Source organism: Chiroxiphia lanceolata, chromosome 14 (genome assembly GCF_009829145.1).
Source record: "Chiroxiphia lanceolata isolate bChiLan1 chromosome 14, bChiLan1.pri, whole genome shotgun sequence".
NCBI lineage: Eukaryota > Metazoa > Chordata > Aves > Passeriformes > Pipridae > Chiroxiphia > Chiroxiphia lanceolata.
Window position 1 is genome coordinate 528,002 of NC_045650.1, and position 21,655 is coordinate 549,656.

General features: G+C 46.0%; 1 protein-coding gene across 1 annotated transcript in view; it reads left to right on the forward strand.

The window, feature by feature from the left end:
- LOC116793766 (vascular endothelial growth factor receptor kdr-like) overlaps positions 1-21,655 on the forward strand; it is a 132,785-nt gene that overhangs the window by 46,600 nt on the left and 64,530 nt on the right. The window contains exons 4-9 of the mRNA XM_032701846.1: positions 4,812-4,939; positions 9,234-9,393; positions 10,785-10,921; positions 12,395-12,554; positions 13,340-13,457; positions 15,190-15,365. Coding sequence (XP_032557737.1) covers positions 4,812-4,939; positions 9,234-9,393; positions 10,785-10,921; positions 12,395-12,554; positions 13,340-13,457; positions 15,190-15,365 — 879 coding nt within the window. The remainder of the gene's footprint in view (positions 1-4,811; positions 4,940-9,233; positions 9,394-10,784; positions 10,922-12,394; positions 12,555-13,339; positions 13,458-15,189; positions 15,366-21,655) is intronic.

The following is a 21,655-nucleotide window of genomic DNA, read 5'->3' on the forward strand; positions in this document are numbered from 1 at the left end:
AGGTGACAGAGTGCTGGAAAGTAAAGAGCTATAGGAGAGACTGAATCTACAATACCTTGAGTGCCATGCTGAGGGGTTTTAGGTCCCTCAGCTTCACCAGGTGGCAGGACAGGGCTGTGGTCTCTCTGACAGTGGGGTTCAAATGGCAAATGAGCTCGACAGAACAGAGCTGGGCCTGTCCATCCTCCAGCCTGCTTTTGACTTCTGGGACAGCAGAATTGATGCTGCTGCTCTTCCTCTTTTTTTCAAGACTGCACCACAACACCAACACAGAGCTTTGCCTTTATCTTAAGGAACCGTGTCAAGTTTAGACATTAACTTTTTTAAAATAAGAAATGCCAGTCTGTTGAATGCCTAGTGGTTTGGGATGTGCTGGAAAAAAAAGGTCCAGTAATTCTCAGCAGAATTTGTGTCTGACCTGACAGAAGTAGCAAATGGAAACTGAGTCAGTACTGGACGTGCCTCTCCCTGGGCTGCCATGCATTCAATAGCCTCCAGTTTTCCAGCGTAAGTGGAGATGGTGTTGTCCACAGGTGTTTGTGCTGAAGATCTGCAGAGTAGGTCAATCTCTGGTGGGAAGCTCTGTCTATCTGCACTAACCAGGAGCACTCTTTGCTGTATCAGAGGTGTGGTGCATGCACAGAAAAACAGTGCAGGACAGAAGGGCTGGATGTGGCACTCAATGCTCTGGGCGGGGTGACAAGATGGGGATCAGTCACAGGTTGGACTCGATGGTCTTTGAAGACTTTTTCAACCTTAATCATTCTGTGATAGAATTACAGTCTCCCTCCGTCCTGGCAGGCAGGCACCTGTACTGCTGGTAACTGAATACAGAGCACATGTCACCATGAGACAAGGGAGTCCTGCACCTGTGTCCCTGCTCTCCCTGTGGAGACTTGAGGGGAGAGCTGAGCATTCCCAGGAACTGCTGTTACACTGCTGAGCTAAAAGGGACCCTCCCAAAGCTCATCCCAAGCAGCAATTAATCTCCTCCTGGACAGAACAAGAACCTAAACATAAAGGGCTTCACTGCCTGAAGGAAAACAATGTTCTGTAGGCACTTGACCTTTGAGTTGCTTTTGTGAGCGGCGTTTGATTTCCCTGCCTGGCTGTCCCCAGGGCTGGACAGCAGGTCCCTTCCCTCCTCCATCCCCCTGCCACGGCTTCCTTGGCTTTGCTGTTTGTGTTCCCTCCCGAGCTGTGCTGGGTAAACAGTAACACCCTGGCCTGGCTGCAGCTTCCTGCAAACTTCCACTGACCTGGGGAGCTCGACAGCTAGTCTGACACTGAAGGGAAGGAGCCTTTCCCTTGCCTCTGAGCTGGGGCTGCAGCTGATAAATCCCTAATGGGCTTAATCTCTTGTCTTTCTCCACATATAATGAGCTCTGCAGCCCACAGTAAATCATTCTTTTTAGTTATCCTATGGGAATTGATGGGTGTTTCTTTAGGGGTAAGATTCCTAGGATATATCACCTTCCCAGCTCAGGAGGAACAAGATGTGCCAAGCTACAGAGAAATGCTCTATTTTCATGAAGTGTTTCTTTGCTGGAATTTTTCCCTTGGAGTTCAGTGCTGGTGACTGTGGAGAGGACACCACCTGCATCTCCCATGCCACAGCTCTCCAAATTGCACCAGTTGAGTGCAGTTGATTTACACCACCTGGAATTACATCTTCCTTGAGGCTGAGGTTATCATTTTTAAAGAAAAGTGACCCTCTCCCTTTAGTTTCAAGAAGTTCTGTCTCTGAGAGACTTTTTTACAAGGAGTTAACTGATTGCTGATGAACTGAAGGTGGTGGACATGTTTGTAAAGCTGGCAGTGACACTCCCAGTGTTCCAGCAGATCATTTTTCCACGCCATGGTCAGTCTGAACTACTTAGGAGTTTCATGAAGGATCTGTTTTTTGTCTGCACAAACCATAACAAAGGTATCAGCTGGCACTTGATTAGTTCAGAATTTATTCTTTGTCATTTTGGTAAGCTCCAATGCTGAGCCACTTCACATTTGCTTATCTGTTAATGAATGGTCCAGCTGCTGGGAAAGGCTCTTGCTCAGAGCCTCTCCTTCCCAGTATGCCTGGTCCTGCTCAGGAGGCGTTTTGGAGCAGCTGGAGCACGAGCAGCAGCAAGACACACCAGGTTTGCCTGTTCTCTGTTTGCTGGGGCTTTTAGTGCTTGATGACTGAGATACTTGAGAAACTGTGGCTGTCCCATCCCTGGAAGTGTCCAAGGCCAGGCTGGACGGGGCTTGGAGCAACCTGGTATAGTAGAAGGTGTCCCTGCCCATTGCAGGGGGTGGCACTGGATAGTCTTTAAGGTCCCTTCCATCCCAAACCATTCTGGGATTCTGTGACATTGTTTTTTCCTTTTGCACAGAGTTTTACAATTAGGGAGGAAAATAAAGCCTCCCTGACCTCATGGACATACCCAGGTGCTTGACCTTCCCCTGAAGCCGCCTGTCCCTTTCACTCCAGGGTCACTCTCCACTGATGGCCCAAGTGCAGCCCTAAACCCTCCTGTTTAAGCTCTGATGTCAAGCCTGTAGTTGTGCAGCTGCCACAGCAGCAGGAGCTGCTCCACTCGTCCCTGCACACATCCCACCCCAGCTATCCCAGCCCAGGTATCCCACCTCAGGTATCCCAGCCCAGGTATCCCACCATGTTTAAGAGCCCCAGTATTGCAGATGAATACAGGTAGCCCTTTGGTAGACAGAGAACCCTCTTTAGGTTCAGGCTACAAACTGGATAAAGCCCTAACACAAATCACAGCCTGCACAGGGCTCTAGGGCACCTCACTTATTTAGGAAAGAGAAGGACCCAGAAAATATAAAAAACTTTTTTTTTTTTTCAAAAGAGTGAGAATAAAGCCCATGAGACCTGACATCCACCAGCAATTAACAATCACAGCTCAAGCCATCCCTCCCTTTTCCCACCCAACCTTTATAACCAGGAACTGCCTTTTTTTGAGAAATTTTATTCTGTTTTGACTAAGGTATATCAATCATTGCACAGTTCAATACTTTCCAACACTTTAGGATTATTTAATATGTGCTTAGCTGCCTTTTTTTTTTTTATGTTACTTTTGAAACAAACAGTGCTATTCTGAAATTCCCTCTAAAAATATCAGCACAAATATTTTTATATTCAGTGTTCCCATCTTTTCAGTCAAAATTTGACCCAGAACTGTGAACAGTTTGGGATCAAGAAGCTCCTTTTTTTCCAGCAACTTTCCTCTTGGCTATACCCTTATCCACACTGGCACATTCGTTGTTCTCACTTTTTCTCCACAGGACTAGAAATAATTGTGACTGCATTTCCCCTGACACTTTTTTGCACTCCTAGTGTTTGCTGCAAATACACCAAAATCTACTTTCTCTGCTTTTTCCTATCACAAATAATCCCAGGATCTTCTATTAATAGTCCAGGGTCTTCCTTTAAGTAGAAAGTCCTTTCACCATATGCACAAGCTTTAAAATTGGCCATCAAAGCATTGTCACACTTGATACGTCCAAGTGTGGTTCAGCTGGAGAGCAGGACTGCAGAGGAACTGAGCAGCTCAGGGACAAACACTGAACACATTCTCATAATGTGACTCAACAGAAGAATTTAAGAGACCTGTTTGGGAAAGTGAACGAGACACTAGACTGAGTATAAATATTTCCTATTAGTTTTAGGGATTGGACCAACCCACAGAGTTGTGGTCTGGAGATCTGGTTTCTCAGCCCCAGGCTTGATTAGAACCAATCCTGCTCTAATCAAGCTCCTGCTTGATTAGAACCAGCTCCTGCCAAGTTCAGATAGGTATCTGAACTTCCTAAATGTGGGGACATTACAAGTCTAATTTTTTAATTCCAATAATATCTCTCACCTATTGTTTCTTGCAATGCCCTTACTCCAAAGCACATCTTTTTATGGAGCAACCCAGTCACAATAAAACAACGGCTCGGAATAAAAGCTGGCATGAAAAGACAGTTTTAGAAAGCGGGGAAATCATCCAGATTTCTGCTCTTTACCTGCTCTTTTACTGCCTCATGTTCAGTGCTCCTGATCAGCCTCTTGTCACAGCTGCCCACACTAATCCCACATCTCTGGTACTTGCACAGTGCCCCAAGAGCCTTTTATAAAACATGGTCTTCACTGCATGTGTGGGCTCTGACACACACGAAGCTCCAACCAACACTCGCCCTCATCGTGATGAATCCCATGGTATATTTTGTCTCCTAAGAATCCTACTGCCAGTTCTCAGAGCTAAAATTAGGCTCTCAAAACCACAAAAGGCAACAGTCCCACTCTCCTGTGTCAGTCTCTGCTGTCAGGCTTTGTGAATGAAACTGGTTTGGATTGTGGAGCAAAGGAGCTCCAGCTCTGCACCGAGCCGATCCTTTGAATGTTAATTCCAAGTGACAGCACTTACCCATTTCCATGACATTCCTCAAGCAAAGACTATTATCATCAGTCAGGAAACACACATTGATACCCCTGGATCTAGCCCTGACAAGAGGGCTCCCAACACCCAGAAGTAGCACTGGCATCTTGATTTGGTAGTCCATGGAGTTTTTCATGTATTTGCACAGAAATCTGTGCCATTCTGGACAATTTTTGGATGGACATGGGGCTAGATCCCAAGCCATTGGTCCTTGGCTCTAATCCCGATGTGACACTGCCATTTACAAAGAGGCAGGACGTGTGTGGGTGTCCCATCACACGCCCCAGCGAGCCCTTTGGGCAGTTTTAACTGCTCAGGTTGCAGTGCCCTCCCAGCAACTGAGCAGTAAATGAGCAGTTTTGCACATCAGTGTTCTTTTCCCTGCAGACTACAGGAATCCATTTGTGGAGATTCACCCGGAGCATCCCGAAATCATCTACCTTTTGGATGACAAGAAAACAGTAGTTGTCCCCTGCCGTGTCACCTCGCCAGACATCAGACCCAGGCTTATCCAGGTGAGTCCTTCAGAGAAGCTCAAGTCAGAGGTCTGGGCTGCCAGCACAGTGGGTAAAAACACAAATTAAGATGTATGAAGCTGGGTAAGTTTCAGAAAAAAACCAGCAAAGACACTGAAAATCCAGAAGCATGGTCCTGGTCTTGCAGTGTTACTATTACACTGGGTACAACGGTGTTTGGGGGATTAGGCTGAGTTTATCACATATATTTCTGATCTTGTGGCTTGGTGTTCCTCCATAAATTGGCAAAGGTAGGTGACAAAGCACTATTTTTCTTCAGAATTCTTTGTATAACACCTGGTTATTCGCTCTCTTGTGAAAGCTTCTCTCTTTTATACCTTGAACTTCCTCAGAACAGTTGCCCATTTTTGTGTCATTTCATCAATTTAAACCAAGTCTCAGCCTTGGGAATAAGTGGCTGCAGCATCCACCCCTTTGGCAGCAGTTACACCTGAATGTCAAGGTTACAGAACTGTCTGTGGAGGCCAAGGCTGTTCTGGATAATAAAAATGGAAATTTAAGGTCTGGGGCTTCCTGAGTTGATGGAGGTCTAGTCACTCATCTGAAGGGCTTTAGAGCTTCTCTCTAGAGAAGCCTGACATGGAGTGAGGAACAGAACATAGGAGTCCTGGCTCCAGTCCTGCATTCTTCCTCCTAAGTTATGTGCCTTTCCATTCCCATTCCAGGCTGAATGCTCCTGATGGGAACAAGAGCTCATCCCCTGTCCCGTTTCCAGCCTTCTGAGGGGCTGTGGGAGATGGGGCTGTTCTGGACATGGTGTGAGAGCAGAGCAAACACAGAGAGGCTCGTGCTGTGCTGGGAGACAGGTCTGAGCACCTCTGCTCCTCTTAGCAGCTGGATGCCTCAGATGTCTCCTTCTTCTGGGAGACAGCACATGGAATCCCAGAGGCTCCTGCTGAGACCCATGGCAGGTTTCCAGCAGACGTGCAGAGGGACAGCACGGGCCTTACTGCTGCAGCAGATCTCCATTTCTAAATTCTGTCAGCATGGGTTAAAAGGGGGAAATAAGGCTCTTCTCCAGTTATAGCATATCACTTTAGCCTGGATAAGTGTTATCACCTTCCCTCCCTGGCTACAAACATGAAACATCCCCATCTTATTCCAGCCTGCTTCAAACAAATTCATGGCTGGAGAGTACTCTCAGTCACGTGAGACTCAGCATGGCCTTGGAACTCCAACCTCCACATTTATTCCCTTATTTATGGGCAGTCCTGCTCTCCTTGCTTGCCAGCTAAATTCTCTCTGGTAATTTCAAACACAAACTGAAGCCCTTCATCTTGCTGCTGGAATGAAATCTCCACCGAAATCTCCCTTTTGAGTTGCACAGAAAATAGTCCCCAAAAGATTTTCCCCCTTCAAGGCAGAGCAGCTGGAGGGCAGGGCACGGACATAGATGCAGTTTTGAGCACCACAATATAAGAAAGATTTTAAGTTATTAGGGAGCATCCAAAGGAAGGCAATGAAGATGGTGCAGGGCCTTGATCTGAAGCCATGTGAGGACACTGAGGGCACTTGGTGTGTTCAGCTGGAGCAGAGGAGACTGAGGGGAGACCTCACTGCAGTTCCAACTGCCTGGGCAGGGGCAGAGGAGGGGCAGGGACTGAGCTCTGCTCTGGGGAGATCAGGGACAGGACTCGATCATCCTCGTGGGTCCCTTCCAGCCCAGCAAACCCGGTGATCCCATGCTGAGCCCTGCTCCCTCAGGAGCGCTCCGGGCCCGGCAGCTGCGGACGCCCCGCTCGTCGGGAAGCGCTGCCGGCCCCGGGATCCAGCGACGGAAAGTCCCCGCTGTTTTTGCCCTGTCTGGGAATTCCGCGGCGCCCGTGGAGCCAAGGTGGCGGCTTCCCGTGAGGGGAGGAAGCGGGGCGGGAGAGGGGCGGAGGTGAGGAGGGGGGAGAGGTGAACAAGGCGATCAGACAAATTTAGAACATCCTTTACTTCCAAATTTAATCTCCAGTAGACAACGCACTTCAAAGTCAGGGAAGCCACTGTGACTTCCTTCGAGCAGCTTTTTGTTTGATTGTTTAAATATATATTTTCAGATGTTTTATGAGGACATTTAATATGTGTATAGTGTTAAAAAGGGCGTCCTGAGTGGGGTTATTTTTTCTTTCCCCCTCCCCTTGCCATCGGGGAGCAGAGCTGCCAAACTATGAAGTTCAGCTTTATCACATTTTATTATTCTTGTAGAAAATGTACTTTTTTCCACCATAAATTAAGTTCCTTATGTTACCATTATACTTTAAAATCATTGCACTCTCTGGCCTTTAAATATGCACGGAGAAAGGTACCTCTTGCTAGTACTAAGCAGATCCCAGCTAACTCTATATATCATCTTTGTTATTAATGAACTCATGCTAAGACATACATTTCAGATTTTAATTTTGCTTAACATGATTTTAATTCTGGGGAAAAAAAAAGCATTTTCAGTCTTGTCAGATCTGTTTAGTCACTGATCTGGTTCAGTGTGCATTTGCCACTTAGAGCTCTGACCTTCATGAGTGTTAAAGCATGAATAAGCCTCAGGTCTCAGATATCCTTCCGTAATTTGTCTTATTTTTCCTAATGCTTCTAAACAGAGACTCCACAGCTTGATTATTTCAAAAGCATTTACACGAAATCCTTGTTTCCTACTGCTGTCAGAAGAGCTGTTGCTCCAAAAGACAACAACTGTCTTGCTGTGCCTCCTTCCCACACAGCATCCCCAGTCCCTGCCCCTCAGCCAGAATCCCTTTGTCTTTGGTCTGGGCTGGAAATGTAACAACAAGTGACCCAAACCAATGCCAACCTCATCCCTTGTGTATTCAGAGGAGAGTTCTGAGCCTCAGCTTCCAGAGCCTGAAGCTGCAAGTTCTGTGGAACAGGAGAATTATTTAGACTGAATCCCCTGTAAGCTGCAGTGCCAAACAAGAGTTCTGGCTGCTGGGAGACAAACAGAAATTGCACACTGCTGAACAACAGGAATAGGAGCAAAACTGTTCCATCACTGGGGAAATTCCTGCTTGCAGGCCCTGGTGCAGCTCTTCCCTTGGTGAGCTCCACAAGATAAAACAAGGTCTTTGAGAAAAGAAAAACATCAAGTTGCCTCACCTTTGAGCAGTCGGAATGGGAGGAGGAGGAGGAGGAGGGAGAAGCACTGCAAATAAAGTTAGTCATCATGTGTAGGTACACTGAGATTTCCCCAAAACCCTTCATTTTTGGGGGCAGAAGTGATCTCAACATTCCTATAGAGCATCCCCAGCCCTAAAGGGCCTTCCCTTGTCCTGATGGGAAAGTCAGACCTACCTGGGCTTCCATTCACCCTCCTGCAAAAACACACTCCTGAGCTATTTGTCTGCACTTAATTTCACATGTTTCTTTTCTACATTATAATCCAAGATTTTCAAAATTATTTTAAAGTAAATTACATTTTCTCTGACAAATACAGGGTTTCCCTGTGTGTTAATAATAGCAATAAACTAATTATTCCTACCAGCAAAAGCCAAGCTACTGGTGTGTCCAAGGCCATATGGAAGAGGGTTCATCCTAATTTGCCTTTTGTATTCTCACTTCTTCCTCATGAGCAGAACTTATAAAGAGTGTTTTTTTCAAGAACCTCAGAACATTGCAAATGTTTATGAATTTAGGACAAAAAATGTCTGTTACTAAGTCCCCTTATTTCTACCATCCTATGATTTACACTTTGAAGTCACCAAGAAATCCATAGGGTGCTCTGAGAGTGTCTTCCTCCTTTCTGTGGTATAGATGACTGGTCACAGATGATACCTTGAATATAACTGCTGTCCGGTGAGTCAGTGACATGAAGGATTCTGATTTTAGGGGGCTCTCACTTCACACATATTTATAAAGTACTGTGAGATCCCCGGAAGATGTGTGGAACTGGGAGAAGCAAATCTTATTCTTAACCACTTGCAAAAATATTACCCTACAAAATTAATATAAGATGGGCATAATTATTTCCCGTAAGGAGATGAGAGAAATGGGACCTGCAGTGGGTAGCACAGCATCCTGCGCAAGATCTGAGAGGACTGAGGCTTCTGAAAAACCCTATTATGATGTCTGAGTTTTAGATTTCAAAGACAGTGCCACCTCAGGGAGGGCTTTTCTGTTTGCTTAGGTTGATGTTGCTTAAGAAGTGTGTGGAATGAGACCACCCACCACTCTGGGAGGTCGAATCTCCCCCTGCCTCTCCCAGAACAGCCTTGGCTGGTTGCCTCAATGGTTGGAGGGGAAAGGGAAGGTCTCACAAACCTCCTTGTCTGTTCTCTTGCAGTATCCTTCTTCTGCAGAGATCAACTTCAAGAGGATGGTGTGGGACCCGATGAGAGGGTTTGTCATCCCCTCTCACGCCTTTGTGTACTCTGGAGTGCTCACATGCTCTGCCAACATCAATGGAACTGTGTTCAACTCCTACTACCTGGCCCAGAGACTGGGTGAGTGACCCCCGCCCACCAGGCGCGGCCGCCATGGCTCCGTGTCAGTGTGAGCCCCCGGGATTATTTCTTGGGGAGCCTCAATTACATTCGATATATCTAATTGGTATTATCTGTAGCAAGTCCAAGCTGGAATGCTAAAAGAAAACTCATTCTTCCCCTTTTTTCCTATTCAATAGAGCTTGGACTTGATCCACTCCTGGTTTTGAAAAATTACCAAGTGTTGAGGTAGTACAAAACAAGAGTGTTTTATTCAAACCCCACCAAGGCTTTGTTTGCTTGGATTGAGCTGTATGTATATTCAAACAACTGCTGGTTTAGGATAAACCAAAAGCAGCTTTATTTTTGCTTCTGGTCATTAAACACGCACAATCATGATATAAAAATCTCACTAAACTGCTAATTCAAACCTTTGCTTTTTTGTATATTTTCTCTGGCTGATTTACTACACCATTTCCCTTGTATTTATAGTTGAGCTTCAGCTCATAAAGAAACTATGAATTTGGAGCAACTGAACATTAAATTTTTGAGTGCTGGACTTTTATATGAAGCCAACTAGAATTTGTTTTTCTTTTGCTTTCAGTGTATGTTTGTTCTTTCCTCATATATCTTATATTTGTTGTGACTTCATTCCCATTAGATCATGGCATCCTTCTATACAATTAGCACTCAGCTTTAAACAACAAGCCTGTAAATTTGTACGGCAGCCAAATAATAGTCCTGTAAAATCTCTATCTCTTCTTTTCCTTGCTGGAGTAACTTTTTACTAAATCATGAATACAAACCTAAAAAGCCTCTTAGATCATCCCTCTGCAGCCCAAAAGGACCCAGTCGATCCCTTACTCTATCCTGTGTTACTCTGCAGTGCTCAGGGATGTGTTTGGTTTGGGGGACCAGAAACAGGATGAAATTTAGTCCAGAGCTGATGTGTTTAAGGCATCAATAAATATGTAAGATCAAGATTTGGGATCCCATTCATGAAAAGGAAAGTGAGCAGGTCAGGAGAGAGCAGGAGAAACATGTTTCATGTTGCACAGAAGTGGAGCCTCTCACAGATACCCACGTGTTGAGGCCTCGAAAGGATGAGTCACCTCCGAAAAGCCTTTCTCTGGAGCTGGGGAGTGAAGGTTGGAGCCAAACATGGCAAAGGCAGGAAAAGTCATGCCTTAATGACTCTGTCCATGAGATTAGCTGCTGGTCAGGCATTTACACAACTGACCCAATGTTTCCATGTGCGGGCATTTCCCACAATTTCCATAGCAAGGACAGAATAAGGGGAGGTATTTTGGGAAGGAGTGGATACTGGGGAGGTGACCATGGTGTGGATTCCACCCTCGTGTGACTGATGCAAAGAGAGCTGTGAGGTTACACCTTTGCCCTTTCCATTCCAGAGGGCAGAATACAGAACCTGGCTCTGAAAGCAACTCCCAAAAAACTGCTGGTTGGAGAGACTCTCCATCTGGAATGCAAAGCAGAAACCTTCATCAACGGGCGCATTGAATTCATCTGGACGTGTCCCCGTGGGAGGGTGAGTTGATGCAAACTGATTCTGCTTTCATGCATCTCCCCCTCCCCAAAACAAAGACCAGGGCTGAGGAAAACCTGACTAGGCCACCTTCTGAAACATATCCAACCATTTGTAAGCCTACAATTGATTGTATTTTTCGTCTGGATGAATCTGAAACTTATCTGATCTTCTTGAACCTGCAGATTAAACTGCAAATCTCAGGCTAAAAATACCCTGGCAAGAAGAACCGGGAGTGTTTGCTTCTTATTGGGAAGACAAACTCTCATTTCTTCTGCCCTGTGTGTCTCACAGGGACAAGTCTCAAAGGCAGCCATGAAGGTTGCACATTGTTCATCCATTTTGGGATTTATGAAGTAGGAAAAAGCAAAACAAAAGACAATTGTACCTGCTGAAATTGCCACCAAAGAATGGAATCTAAATTCTGAGTGTATGTTCTTGAGCTTTCTGGGGAAGGCAATACAAAAGCGCCAAATATGAAGTGGAAGCATGTAAGAGACTAAGCATCTGAGGTACCAAACCCTCTCAGTTCTCCCAAGGGAAAAACAGAGGGAAGAAGGGGTATTTTCCGAATCAGTTCATGTATCTGAGATTCTACTCATGGTTCTGTTTGGTGCTCAGAATTAAAATCAGTGTTGGTTTTTTTTTTTTTTAGTTCAGCAAAATACACATTTCAAAGAAGGATCCAGGCCTCTTGGGAAGGTGTAAAATGTGACTCCAAAAACTTGATTAATTTTGACTTATTTCGCTTACTTAAAGAAAGAATGTCTGGGTTTGTTTCAGTGAAGAAACTACAGAAAACATAACATAGAATTGATCGAAGTGCAAGCCACTAGTGTGACTGAATTTTGTTTCTTGAACCCCATATGGTAGAAGAGAGTTGTTTTCCTATGAACCCTCCTTATATTTCTAACATTATTAATGTAAAATTTCTTGGCCAAATTTCTGGGTTAAAATATCCTACCAGAAGCAATAATGCTTTCTAAAATGCTACAGGAATTTGCATTGGCATTTGGCTGTCATAATATGTTATATTTCTGTCATAATATATTTCTTTTAGAAAGTAGGAGGCTTTTAATACAGAAAAATACTGACTGTGACCAAAATAAATTTTAAAAAAACCAAACCCAAAACCCCAGAGCACAGATCTGGCCCTACAGCTGTTTTGCCCCAAGATCCCTGGGATTTGGTCCTGAAGAAGGGCTGAGTTTTGATACATCCCTTTATTTACCTGTTTGCCCAGATTTTGGTAGAGAAGCACCACAGTTCCACTCTGTTTCTCTTTCTTATTAGACTCGATAATGAAACCTCACACAAGAGCTCTTCCTGCTAATTTGTCTTTTATATAATTTATTTCAGTGATGGGAGATATGATAATTTTTATATGAATCACTGCTTTTCTGGCAGACTTTGAAAGGCTGAACAAAACAATCCACTTTATGCTGCTTTTTGACCCTCTTTTTTTCTGACTTGCAGCACCCCCATCCTAGGAGAGCAATGGACCAGAGTGATGTGGTGTACAAAGTTGGCAGCAGCCTGACAATTGAAAATGTCACTATGGAGGATGGAGGGCTGTACATCTGCAGGACATTCAATGCCACCAGGCTGGAGGCCAATGTCACAGTTACAGTTTATGGTAAGTGCTGCAGCCAAGCCAGGGCACCCAGGGACCAAGGTTGTTAAGCTTAAAGGTAGGAAATCTGTTGCTCTAGAAATGGCATTAGGAAGAAAGCCAACTAGTTAAACCAACCATCAATCATCTGTAAACTCTAACCTCGATGAGAGTCAGCACCCAGCACTGTCTTCAAACAAATTCAAGGGAGTACATTTAGATGGGATATTGGGAAGAAACCGCTCCCTGTGAGGGTGGGGAGACCCTGGCACAGGTTGCCTAGAGAAGCTGTGGCTGCCCCATCCCTGGAAGTGTCCAAGGCCAGGATGGACAGGGCTTGGAGCAACCTGGGCTAGTGGGAGGTGTCCCTGCCCATAGTGGGGGGTGGAATGAGATGAGCTTTAAGGTCCCTTCCAACCCAAACCATTCTGGGATTCTGTGATGTCTGAGGACATGGATTAACTGGGAGCTGAACTGTTTTGAAAAAGTCACGTGTGGTGCTGAGGCCCTTGTAAATTCAGCCTGTTCATCCATGTGGACAAGAGATACCCCAGGCAGTTTCACACCCCAATCCAGGGCAATGCAGGTGTATATTCCCTGCTTTCCATATCAAGTCCCTTATGTGGAAATGGCCCTTCCTGGCTGTAGCTGTGCTGTTCAGGAGCAGCCTGACATTCCATTTGGTTGGCTGAGCTCTGCAGATCTGTACTGGAAACAATCCCAGGTAGTCACAGCACAATTCACAGGTGTGAGCACTGTCCCATGGCAGATCTGCTATTCCTTGTCTTCCTGCTCATTTCTCTTCCCAGACAAACCCTACATCACTGTTTCACATAAGAAAGGACCTTACTACGAGATCACCTCGGGACACAAGTCACTGAAACTGGCTGCAAAGGTGGACGCCTTCCCTCGGCCCATTGTCTCCTGGTGAGTTCCCTCATCTGAGCAAAATCTGGGATACAGGACCTTCTTTAGGGCTCCTGTCTGGAATAGACTGTCGCTGTTCCTTATCACAGAGATAAGAGCTGGGAGCTGGGAATGCCCAGAGCTGGGGGCTCACACTTCAGCTGAGATGTGACTCTGCTCTGAGCTGCCCTAGTTCTGTGGAGCTGGGCAAGCCATACCTCATGCCCATGCTAGCTTTCCTCCTAGTCATTCAGGAAAGGTCCCTAAAGGAAAAATGAGGGTTTTGCTTACCCTGGACACAGAAGTGTTTGGGAGATTCAAGTAGAAAGCTCCTGGGGAAGGGTTGCCTGTTGACTCCCATCAGCAGTGCTCAGTCTGCAAGGGGATAATAGAAAGGAGACTTTCTCAACATGACAAATTGTTTCTTTTCATAACTTTTAAGTAGTTTCCTCCAATCCTCTACCACCAGATCCTTGTAAACAATACAGTGAATGTTCCAGACCAAACTAAGGGCTGCAGTAGGACTGCAATGGATCTGCTAAACAGGAGGGGCAACACGGCAGCAGCTCTAGGAGACATTCATGTCTCTCCTTGCCCTTTCACCACTTGTCTTCTCTCTTGATGCTTTTCCAGGCTTCATTGTGCCAGGGGTCTTTCACAACCCCATGCAATGCCTTATACATCTTTAACTGCATGAAATCGCATGGGATATCTGGCAGGGGTTTGCCTATCCTGGCAGAGAAGGAGGCATTGCCCAGAGTACCTGTCCTTGGCCAGCTCAGTGCCTGGCAGGCACAAAAGGGATTGCTCAAGGCTGGCCTTGCTGCATTTTATTAGCAGTGCAATAACCCTAAATTCTCTAACGTTAGTCAAATCAGTGAAATGAGTGTTGCCAGGAGGTGGTTTTAATTGCTGCTGTTATCTGGGGATGTTGGGAGTTGAGGTGGGGACTGAGCCCTTCTCTCTGCCAAGGCTTTGTTCAGGCTCAGCATGGAGCTGTTTGGGGGCTGTCTGGGACCACCAGAGCTGTCTTCCCTCCAAGCTGCAGCTGTTGATGTTGGAGGTCTCTCAGGATAGTTGTTTTAACGACTGTAAAGGAAGTTTCCGGCATTCTCAGGCAGTAGGACATGTGTCCCAGCTTCTCCTTCCACCAAGCCTAAAGCTCTGTGTGTGGCAAAGTCTGGCCTATTTCCTGACCATAACCCAAATCTGCATGTTGGGTTAGCAGTGAAGAGGAACCTACTCATACAGACCCTGCTCTCCTACTCCTAGTGAACATTTCGGGCTGGGAATTCCTCACTGACCTTGCTATTGACTGTCTTTCTCCAGGTCACAGACTTTAACTTTTCAGAAACCTCAAAGGGTCATATGCACATTTTGAAAGAAAATTTTTCTCAGTTAATCTCTTCTTTTAAAGCTGAGGACATACATTTTGCTAACCCATGATTTCCCGCACTTGGTATTGCCCACCCAGCATGATTTGGGGCATTTAGAGGTACATTTCTGGCTGTAGTTGAGCATGTGACAGGCACTGCTCATTCAGATCCATTAAAACATCTTTTTCCTGTTTGTTGGAAACCAGATGAGATGCTGCTCAGTTCTAGTGTGGAAGTATATCAAATTGAAGCAGGGATTATAGACCTGTATTTCCCTTACTGGTTCCCAAGGATGACTCTTTACCCACCCTAAGGTGGGTGACAGCATTTCTGAGGGAAAGCCTTCATGATGAGCCTTGATGGGACTTCCAAAACAGGTACAAGGATGGCAAACTGATCAAGGACAACCACACCTGCTACGAGCCAGATCCACTGAAGTACAGGCTGGGAATACGGGATGTGAGACCTAAACATGCTGGGAACTACACCATCGTCCTGAGCAACCCCAAATACGGCCTCTATAAGAACCTCACCATGCAGCTGGTGGTTACAGGTAAGGACTTGATGTTTATAATGGCTGGGGTATTTATCATAGTTTGGGTGATCCCACTTCCCCAGCCAGCAGGAATGGGTGATGTTTCCCAGGGTTTAGCTGATAAGAGCTGACACAGCACCATGCACAGATCACCACCTCACTCAGGAACCACTGAACCCCTCCTTTCACCACGAGTTCCATCAAAGCAGCCCAATGGAGAGGAATTAGTCTGAAACTAGGTCATCTAAAGCCCCTTTCCACCAAGATATGGCACCCCCAACAGCTGCAGCACCGTGCGTGGCTCCACAGAGGAAAGCAGAAAGGGCTTGGAAGTGAACAAACCTCACAGGACTTACATTTTAATAGGAGTTTGGGAGGATATCGAGTAGTGAGGTCTTAGAACTACAGGCACAGTTTCCCTAGAGAAGTGATGGAAGTTTTATCCCTTGGGATTAAGAACTAGCTTGGGCAAAGCACTTGAGAACATCTGTTGGGACAGGAAGAGTCTCAGTGGGGCTGAGAAAAGGACTCGATAAGCTGCCCTGCTTTTATTCTGTCTATCATCCTGCTCCGGATACACTTTCCAAGTCTGTATTTTCTGTTCTGTCTTTTATCTGCTGGGAGCACTTGAGAGACAGGTTGGTTTTCAGGGGAATGTGGAGAAAACTGTGCAGTAAACTGTGGTGTATACTGAAGCAGGTTCATTTGCCACAGAGGGAAAATAGATATTGGAATCCCATTTATTAACCTCTCTTGCTGGGAAAATGGAAGACAGAGCCAAATTGTCTCTTTGCACATCCACTGCCTCTTTTAATCCACTGAATTTGGCAACAGAGATTGAATCATGAGGACAAGTAGGAGCTCAGCAAAACTCTGCTTCCCTTGGTATTTCCTGAGGTTCACTCGGGCAGTGAGGTGGATAAAGTTATTGAGACAGGTTTGCTTTCTTTTCTGTGGTGACTTTCTTGTCTCCTTACCCTTTTTACACCTAAAAATATTCTCAATTGTCCATTTTTTATATACTCATGTATCATTGTACCACGTAACTTCCAGCAGCTGTGTTCTTCTCGTTTCACCTTTCAGAAAGGAATAATGCCTAAAATATGGAGGATTTGTCACTTAGGCACATCTGGCCTATTAAAATGCAAAAAAAATATATGGTAGATTAAAAAAGCTTAAACCTGACTTAAACTACTGTGTGATAAGCTAAGAACATGCTTATGGTCAGGTACTGCAGCTCAGCTGAGGAGGAGGAATGTGTTGAGCTGAGTAATTTGTTCACTTGAGATTGTTTTTCCATACAATGATTTTGCCTCTTGTTAAGAGAACGGAAACGTTCAGAGGAAGATAAAATTAAGAATGATAATAAACTATCTTGTCAAGGTAAATATTGGTGTTTTGCGTGGCAGAGGAGATAGTTTACTGGAAGAGCAGCCGTTCCCCAAATAGGCAGATGAAAAACAAGAGCCCTTGTTTCTATGAGCAAGATGCTATTTCAGGATTAAACCATCCCATGCTCTTCACTGCAGGCACAAGCCTTTCATCTCTATTGTATGTCCAGGATGGTGGCATCCCGCCCCTCACATGCCTGGTGCTCATCCTCAGCCTTCCCAAGGGCTCAGCCCAGCAAGACTTCCATCAGCAATAATTATTTAATTGCAAACCCACCGCTTCTCAAGAGCTTGTAAAGTCCAGCTCCTGCAGGAGCAATTGTCACATGGGGAAGCACAGGAAAAATGCACAGCAAGTGCCTCTTTCCTGGTGACAGAAAGTCGTGGCAGAAATGAGAGCAAGCAAGGCAAACACGTGCCCAGGAATGCGGTGGGTTGGAAGCTGCAGGCTGCACACAAAGGGGGTGTTTGCCTTGGCTGCAGGCTGGGCTGATCACAGATCACCCAGGGAATCTTTCCTGCCTTTGCCAGGCTCTTTCCTGCAGCCTCACCCTGACATGTGTGAAGCCCTGAGACCAAGGAGAGGCTCATTTTGCTGTGATTCATGTGGGCAGAGACCAAAAAGGGCAAATTTTTGTCTTGGAACTTATCCGAGAGCAGCAAACTGCCCATTTCTTGTGCTTTCCACGAGAGTAAAGAGACTGCTTTTCCAGATCTGGAAAAAGCATCCTCTGCTTTATTTTCAAACCCACTCTGAAGCTCCCAAGTGAAGGCAGATTGGAATTTTCCCCTTAACTCTCTGCAAATAACCTGACATTTTATCTCCAGTCATCATGACTGATATCCTGGTGTGACACCTGGATAGATTAGTCTGCTTGGAGTCTCAGCAGACACACAGACACAGAGAAAAGGAGACCAACGCACACTTTGTAGGCCTTTTATGCAGGGATTACCCTGCCCACCACCTCTGAGCTGAGGGTGTGATTAATGTCTCTGCTTGGAACCATAGGCAGTCTGCAATTACTAAACCTGGAATCTGAACACAGGGATTAGTAGAGTTGATGGAAAAATCCTCTTGGGCTTCAAGTGAACACAGTGGTAGGAGTATCAGTTTTGCATTGAGTCTAAAAGGTGGAGCCTGCAGCAGTTCAGCTCCTGATAAACCTCATGCTGAGTAATACCGGGTATCAGCTCCCTGAGATTGGGGAAGAACATTTCTTTTTGAGTAATTGTTCCCAAAAAACCAGGGCCAGTCCTTTGCATTCAGATCTGCATCTGTGGAGAGGGAGTGAGTTCTGATCCATACAGTGGAAGAGAAGAGGGAAAACCATTTAAATAGACTTTTGAATGAGAAGATCAATGTCATATGAATGTTTTCTGTTGCTGCAAGGGGCCATTGCACTATAGAAATGATCAGTAATCACAAAGCCCCCTCTTCTGAGAGTCTCTTCACAATAATCCATCATTAATGTTCCCAAGTGCCACAGGTAGTACAGCTAGCAGTCAGCCTGCTGTGACAAACCCATCAGCTGCAAATTTGGACTAGGTATAGAAGAAGTTTAAAGTTAACAGTGCTGTGAATTGTTTTTCACAAACAAAGTATAAATAGCAGCAGGACTCATCCATGAAACTGCACTGTATTAATTTTTGCAGTGTATTTTATTCACTAATAATGGCAGCAGAGGAGAATCCTTTAAGCAGGATGAGAGCAAGATCAGAATTCACCTGCCTGAGCCCTGGATGCAGCATCTCTTCTGACTTGCACTGCTACAGCTTTCCTTGGAGTCACCTCCTGGATACTTAACTGGGAACAATCACAGTAGTTCTGACATCCATTGTACAAGGTATTTCACTCCATGGGGAAATATTCCAAGCTATTCCCCCTCCCCCCCCACACCGTTGGTTTGGCCATAAAACTGATAAGTACATGCAGGGGTATCATTGTCTGGGCTCCAGAGAGTAAAGAAGGAGCAAAATGGGCAAATAACTCCAGAGCTGCAGGGTGGGAACTGAGAGCAACCCCAGCCCAAGGCGAGGACCTGGCTGACAAGGTACACAAGGAGCTGCCTGGCCTGGAGGAGAATCGCGCTGCTATTCAAAAAATGTCACTTAAAGAAGTGGCTTAGCTGTGCCTCTGGTCACCCTTGCTCCCACTGCAGCTGGAATTTAATCTTGCAGGAGCCCATATCTCGGTGTGAAGTCACCTTGGCTCATTGTAGGACTCAAGTCCCCAGGAGGCAGTTGATTGCATTTTCAAACACTCCTTCTTTACATATTTACACATCAAACACTGTCCAAGAGCGGCGGGTTGCTGTGTTTTTGTTTTGTTTGATTAAATTCTTATTGAGAAAAGCTTCGAGAAAATAATGTCCTGAAGAATTTGGGAGGGAGGGAGCAAGGGAAGGAACACTCCTAGCAAACAGCTGGTGGCTGAACATCTGAGCCAGCCAAGAAGGAGAAATGTGGGAGAAAAGAGTTATTCCCGGCTGGAGTGCAAAGCAGTTTCAGAACAAAACATAAACAATCTCCTCAAATCTATTTCTGGGCAAGCAGGCTGTGTTTCATTCTCACCTTGTCCAAGTCATCCCTGTCCATCAGGATTCCCGCTGAGCCCTTTTGGAGCAGTCAGTGTGCTCTGGCCACCACATAGGGAGTGAAGAGTGTACTGAAGCATAAGTAATTCAAAAATGGGTTGAATAACCTCCTTCACCCTTTGCCTTTCTTCTTTGTCCCAAAGTTTCTCTCCTGTGCTTCCTCAAGGCTCTTCCAGCAAATATTGCTTTGGGTTCCAGCTGCTCCAGCCAATTGAAGTACATTCCCTCATAGAGTCCTCGATCCCCAAGCTCATGTTATATCCGTAGAAATGCAGGATTAAGTGCTAGAAATAGCCTTACCACTGGCAGCAGAAATTCACAGGCTCCTGGTGAATTCCCTGTGTCCTGGAATAACAGGGATACAGGGGAAAATTCACGTGTGCATTGCCATGTGCTCCTTGTTATGTCAGCGAGGCACTGGCTGCACCTCGGACTGTTACCAGGGAGAAGCAGCTCCAGAGCTCTTAATGAGCACATGTTGCCCCGCTCTGTGGCCAGATCAGCTCTTCAGAGTTGGTTTAAAATCAAAGGCAAAGGCAGTTCTGTGCCTGACCTTCCTTGGCTTGAAGGGATAAGTTGACATCAAAGGAGTCCACAGCGACCTCTGTAAAAGCCAGTAAATATGTGATCCATGTGAGCAAAACCCATCGCCTCACCCAGACCCAGAGCAGTCTGGAGAGGGAAAGGAACCCTGAGGATGAGGTTAATGCTTCTGGCTTCTGCCAGTTCAGAGAAAAGAGCTCTTAGAGTGGTGGATATCTGCTAAAGCCAGGGCAGGACGGAGGGGAGAGTCCCAGAGTCTCTGGTGTTGGAAGGGGCACTGATATCTTTGAGGTGAACACTGCTGCAGTGGGAGAAATAAGGCTTTCCTTGGATTATCAGTGAAATTCAGCTGATGTTTAGGTGGAAGGACTGAGCCAGATACAAGAATCAGGCCTACACAAAGTGGCCTTGCCTGCACACTCTGGTGTCCTGCCAGGGCTGGGCTTCCTTTGGGTATCACATCCAGCTCCTGCACAGCTCCTTGGAGGATGAGCCACTCAGGAAAAGGCAAAATAGAAAATCCAATTTTCCACCACCTGGGCCAGCCAAGCAAACTAGAAATCCCAAAATAAACCAGGGCCTGTCTCCATCCAACTGCTGTTCCAGTGTGTTCCTCCCCAGGCCCATGGCTTTGCTTTTCTCCTGGATTCTGGCAGTGATGGCTGTGATCAGTGCTCTGGATGCAGGACACTCAGCTGGGAAGAGCAAGGGCAAGGAGACACGGTGCTCCAGTGTGTGCTTGCAATCTCATTTATCAGGCACAGGCAGGAGAGAAACAACTGACTTTTTTTGGGAGATATATGAAAGAAAAGAGAAAATGTAGCAGAACAAGGAGGCTGCAGAGGGCCTTTCCAGCACAGTAATTATGGACATATTCTGAAAAGTTTCCTCCCTGACATCAGGCAGACCCTGCTCAGTCCCAGCTCCTCAGTCCAGCCCCGCTCAGCCTCGGTGCACTCCCAGGAGAGCCCTAATGAACAACTGCGATGAGCTATTTCCATGTTGTTGGGAGTAGCCAAAGCAGTTTTAGGAAGAGGAAGGTGGGGGCCTGCTGGAGTTTGCCAGAAAAATCCAAGGCATTCGACTCACTTTTCTTGGCAGCAACAATTCCTGTCTGACAGCCCCCAGCACCCCGAGTGGGGGGAGATGAGAAGTGGCTGTGTGTGCTTCCCATGGTGTCCCTCAGCCAAGCCTGCAGGTACATCAGCGGGTGTTTTTCTCTTTTGGAAAGCAGGAAAAGGGGACAGAGACAAAAATGCTAGAAAACTGCCTGCTCTGCTTAGAATGAAGCAGTTCATTATTACATATCTGCTTTTGAACTCTGTTTAGCCACAACAACATCAGATGCGGAGACATAGAAAGGGAAAACCTTTTTTTTTGCCCCAAAGCTTGGGTACATCAGAGGTGAATGAGAGCTCTGGGAGAGGTGGTACGGGACTGGAAAAGAGCTTTCTTCCTACTCAGGGAAGACAGATACATCCAGAAGTGACAGTGCAAGGTCAGAAAAAAACAAAACCAAGCTGCACTGCCATTTTAACAATAAAATGCCCTGTAGGGCAGGTCAAGTGCCCTGTGATTTTTGTTAATATCTGTTTCTACAGGATCCAACTGCTCAGTTTGTCTCCCGTTTGCTCCCATCCCCTGGCATTCCCAGCCCACCACAGCGGGTTACAGTGGAGCAGCAGAGAGTGTGCGCTGGGGATTAGGCAGGAGTCCGATAATCGCTGCCCCGCCTTCTATTCCTGGCCGTGGTACAGTCTGAAACCAAAGTTGTGTTTTC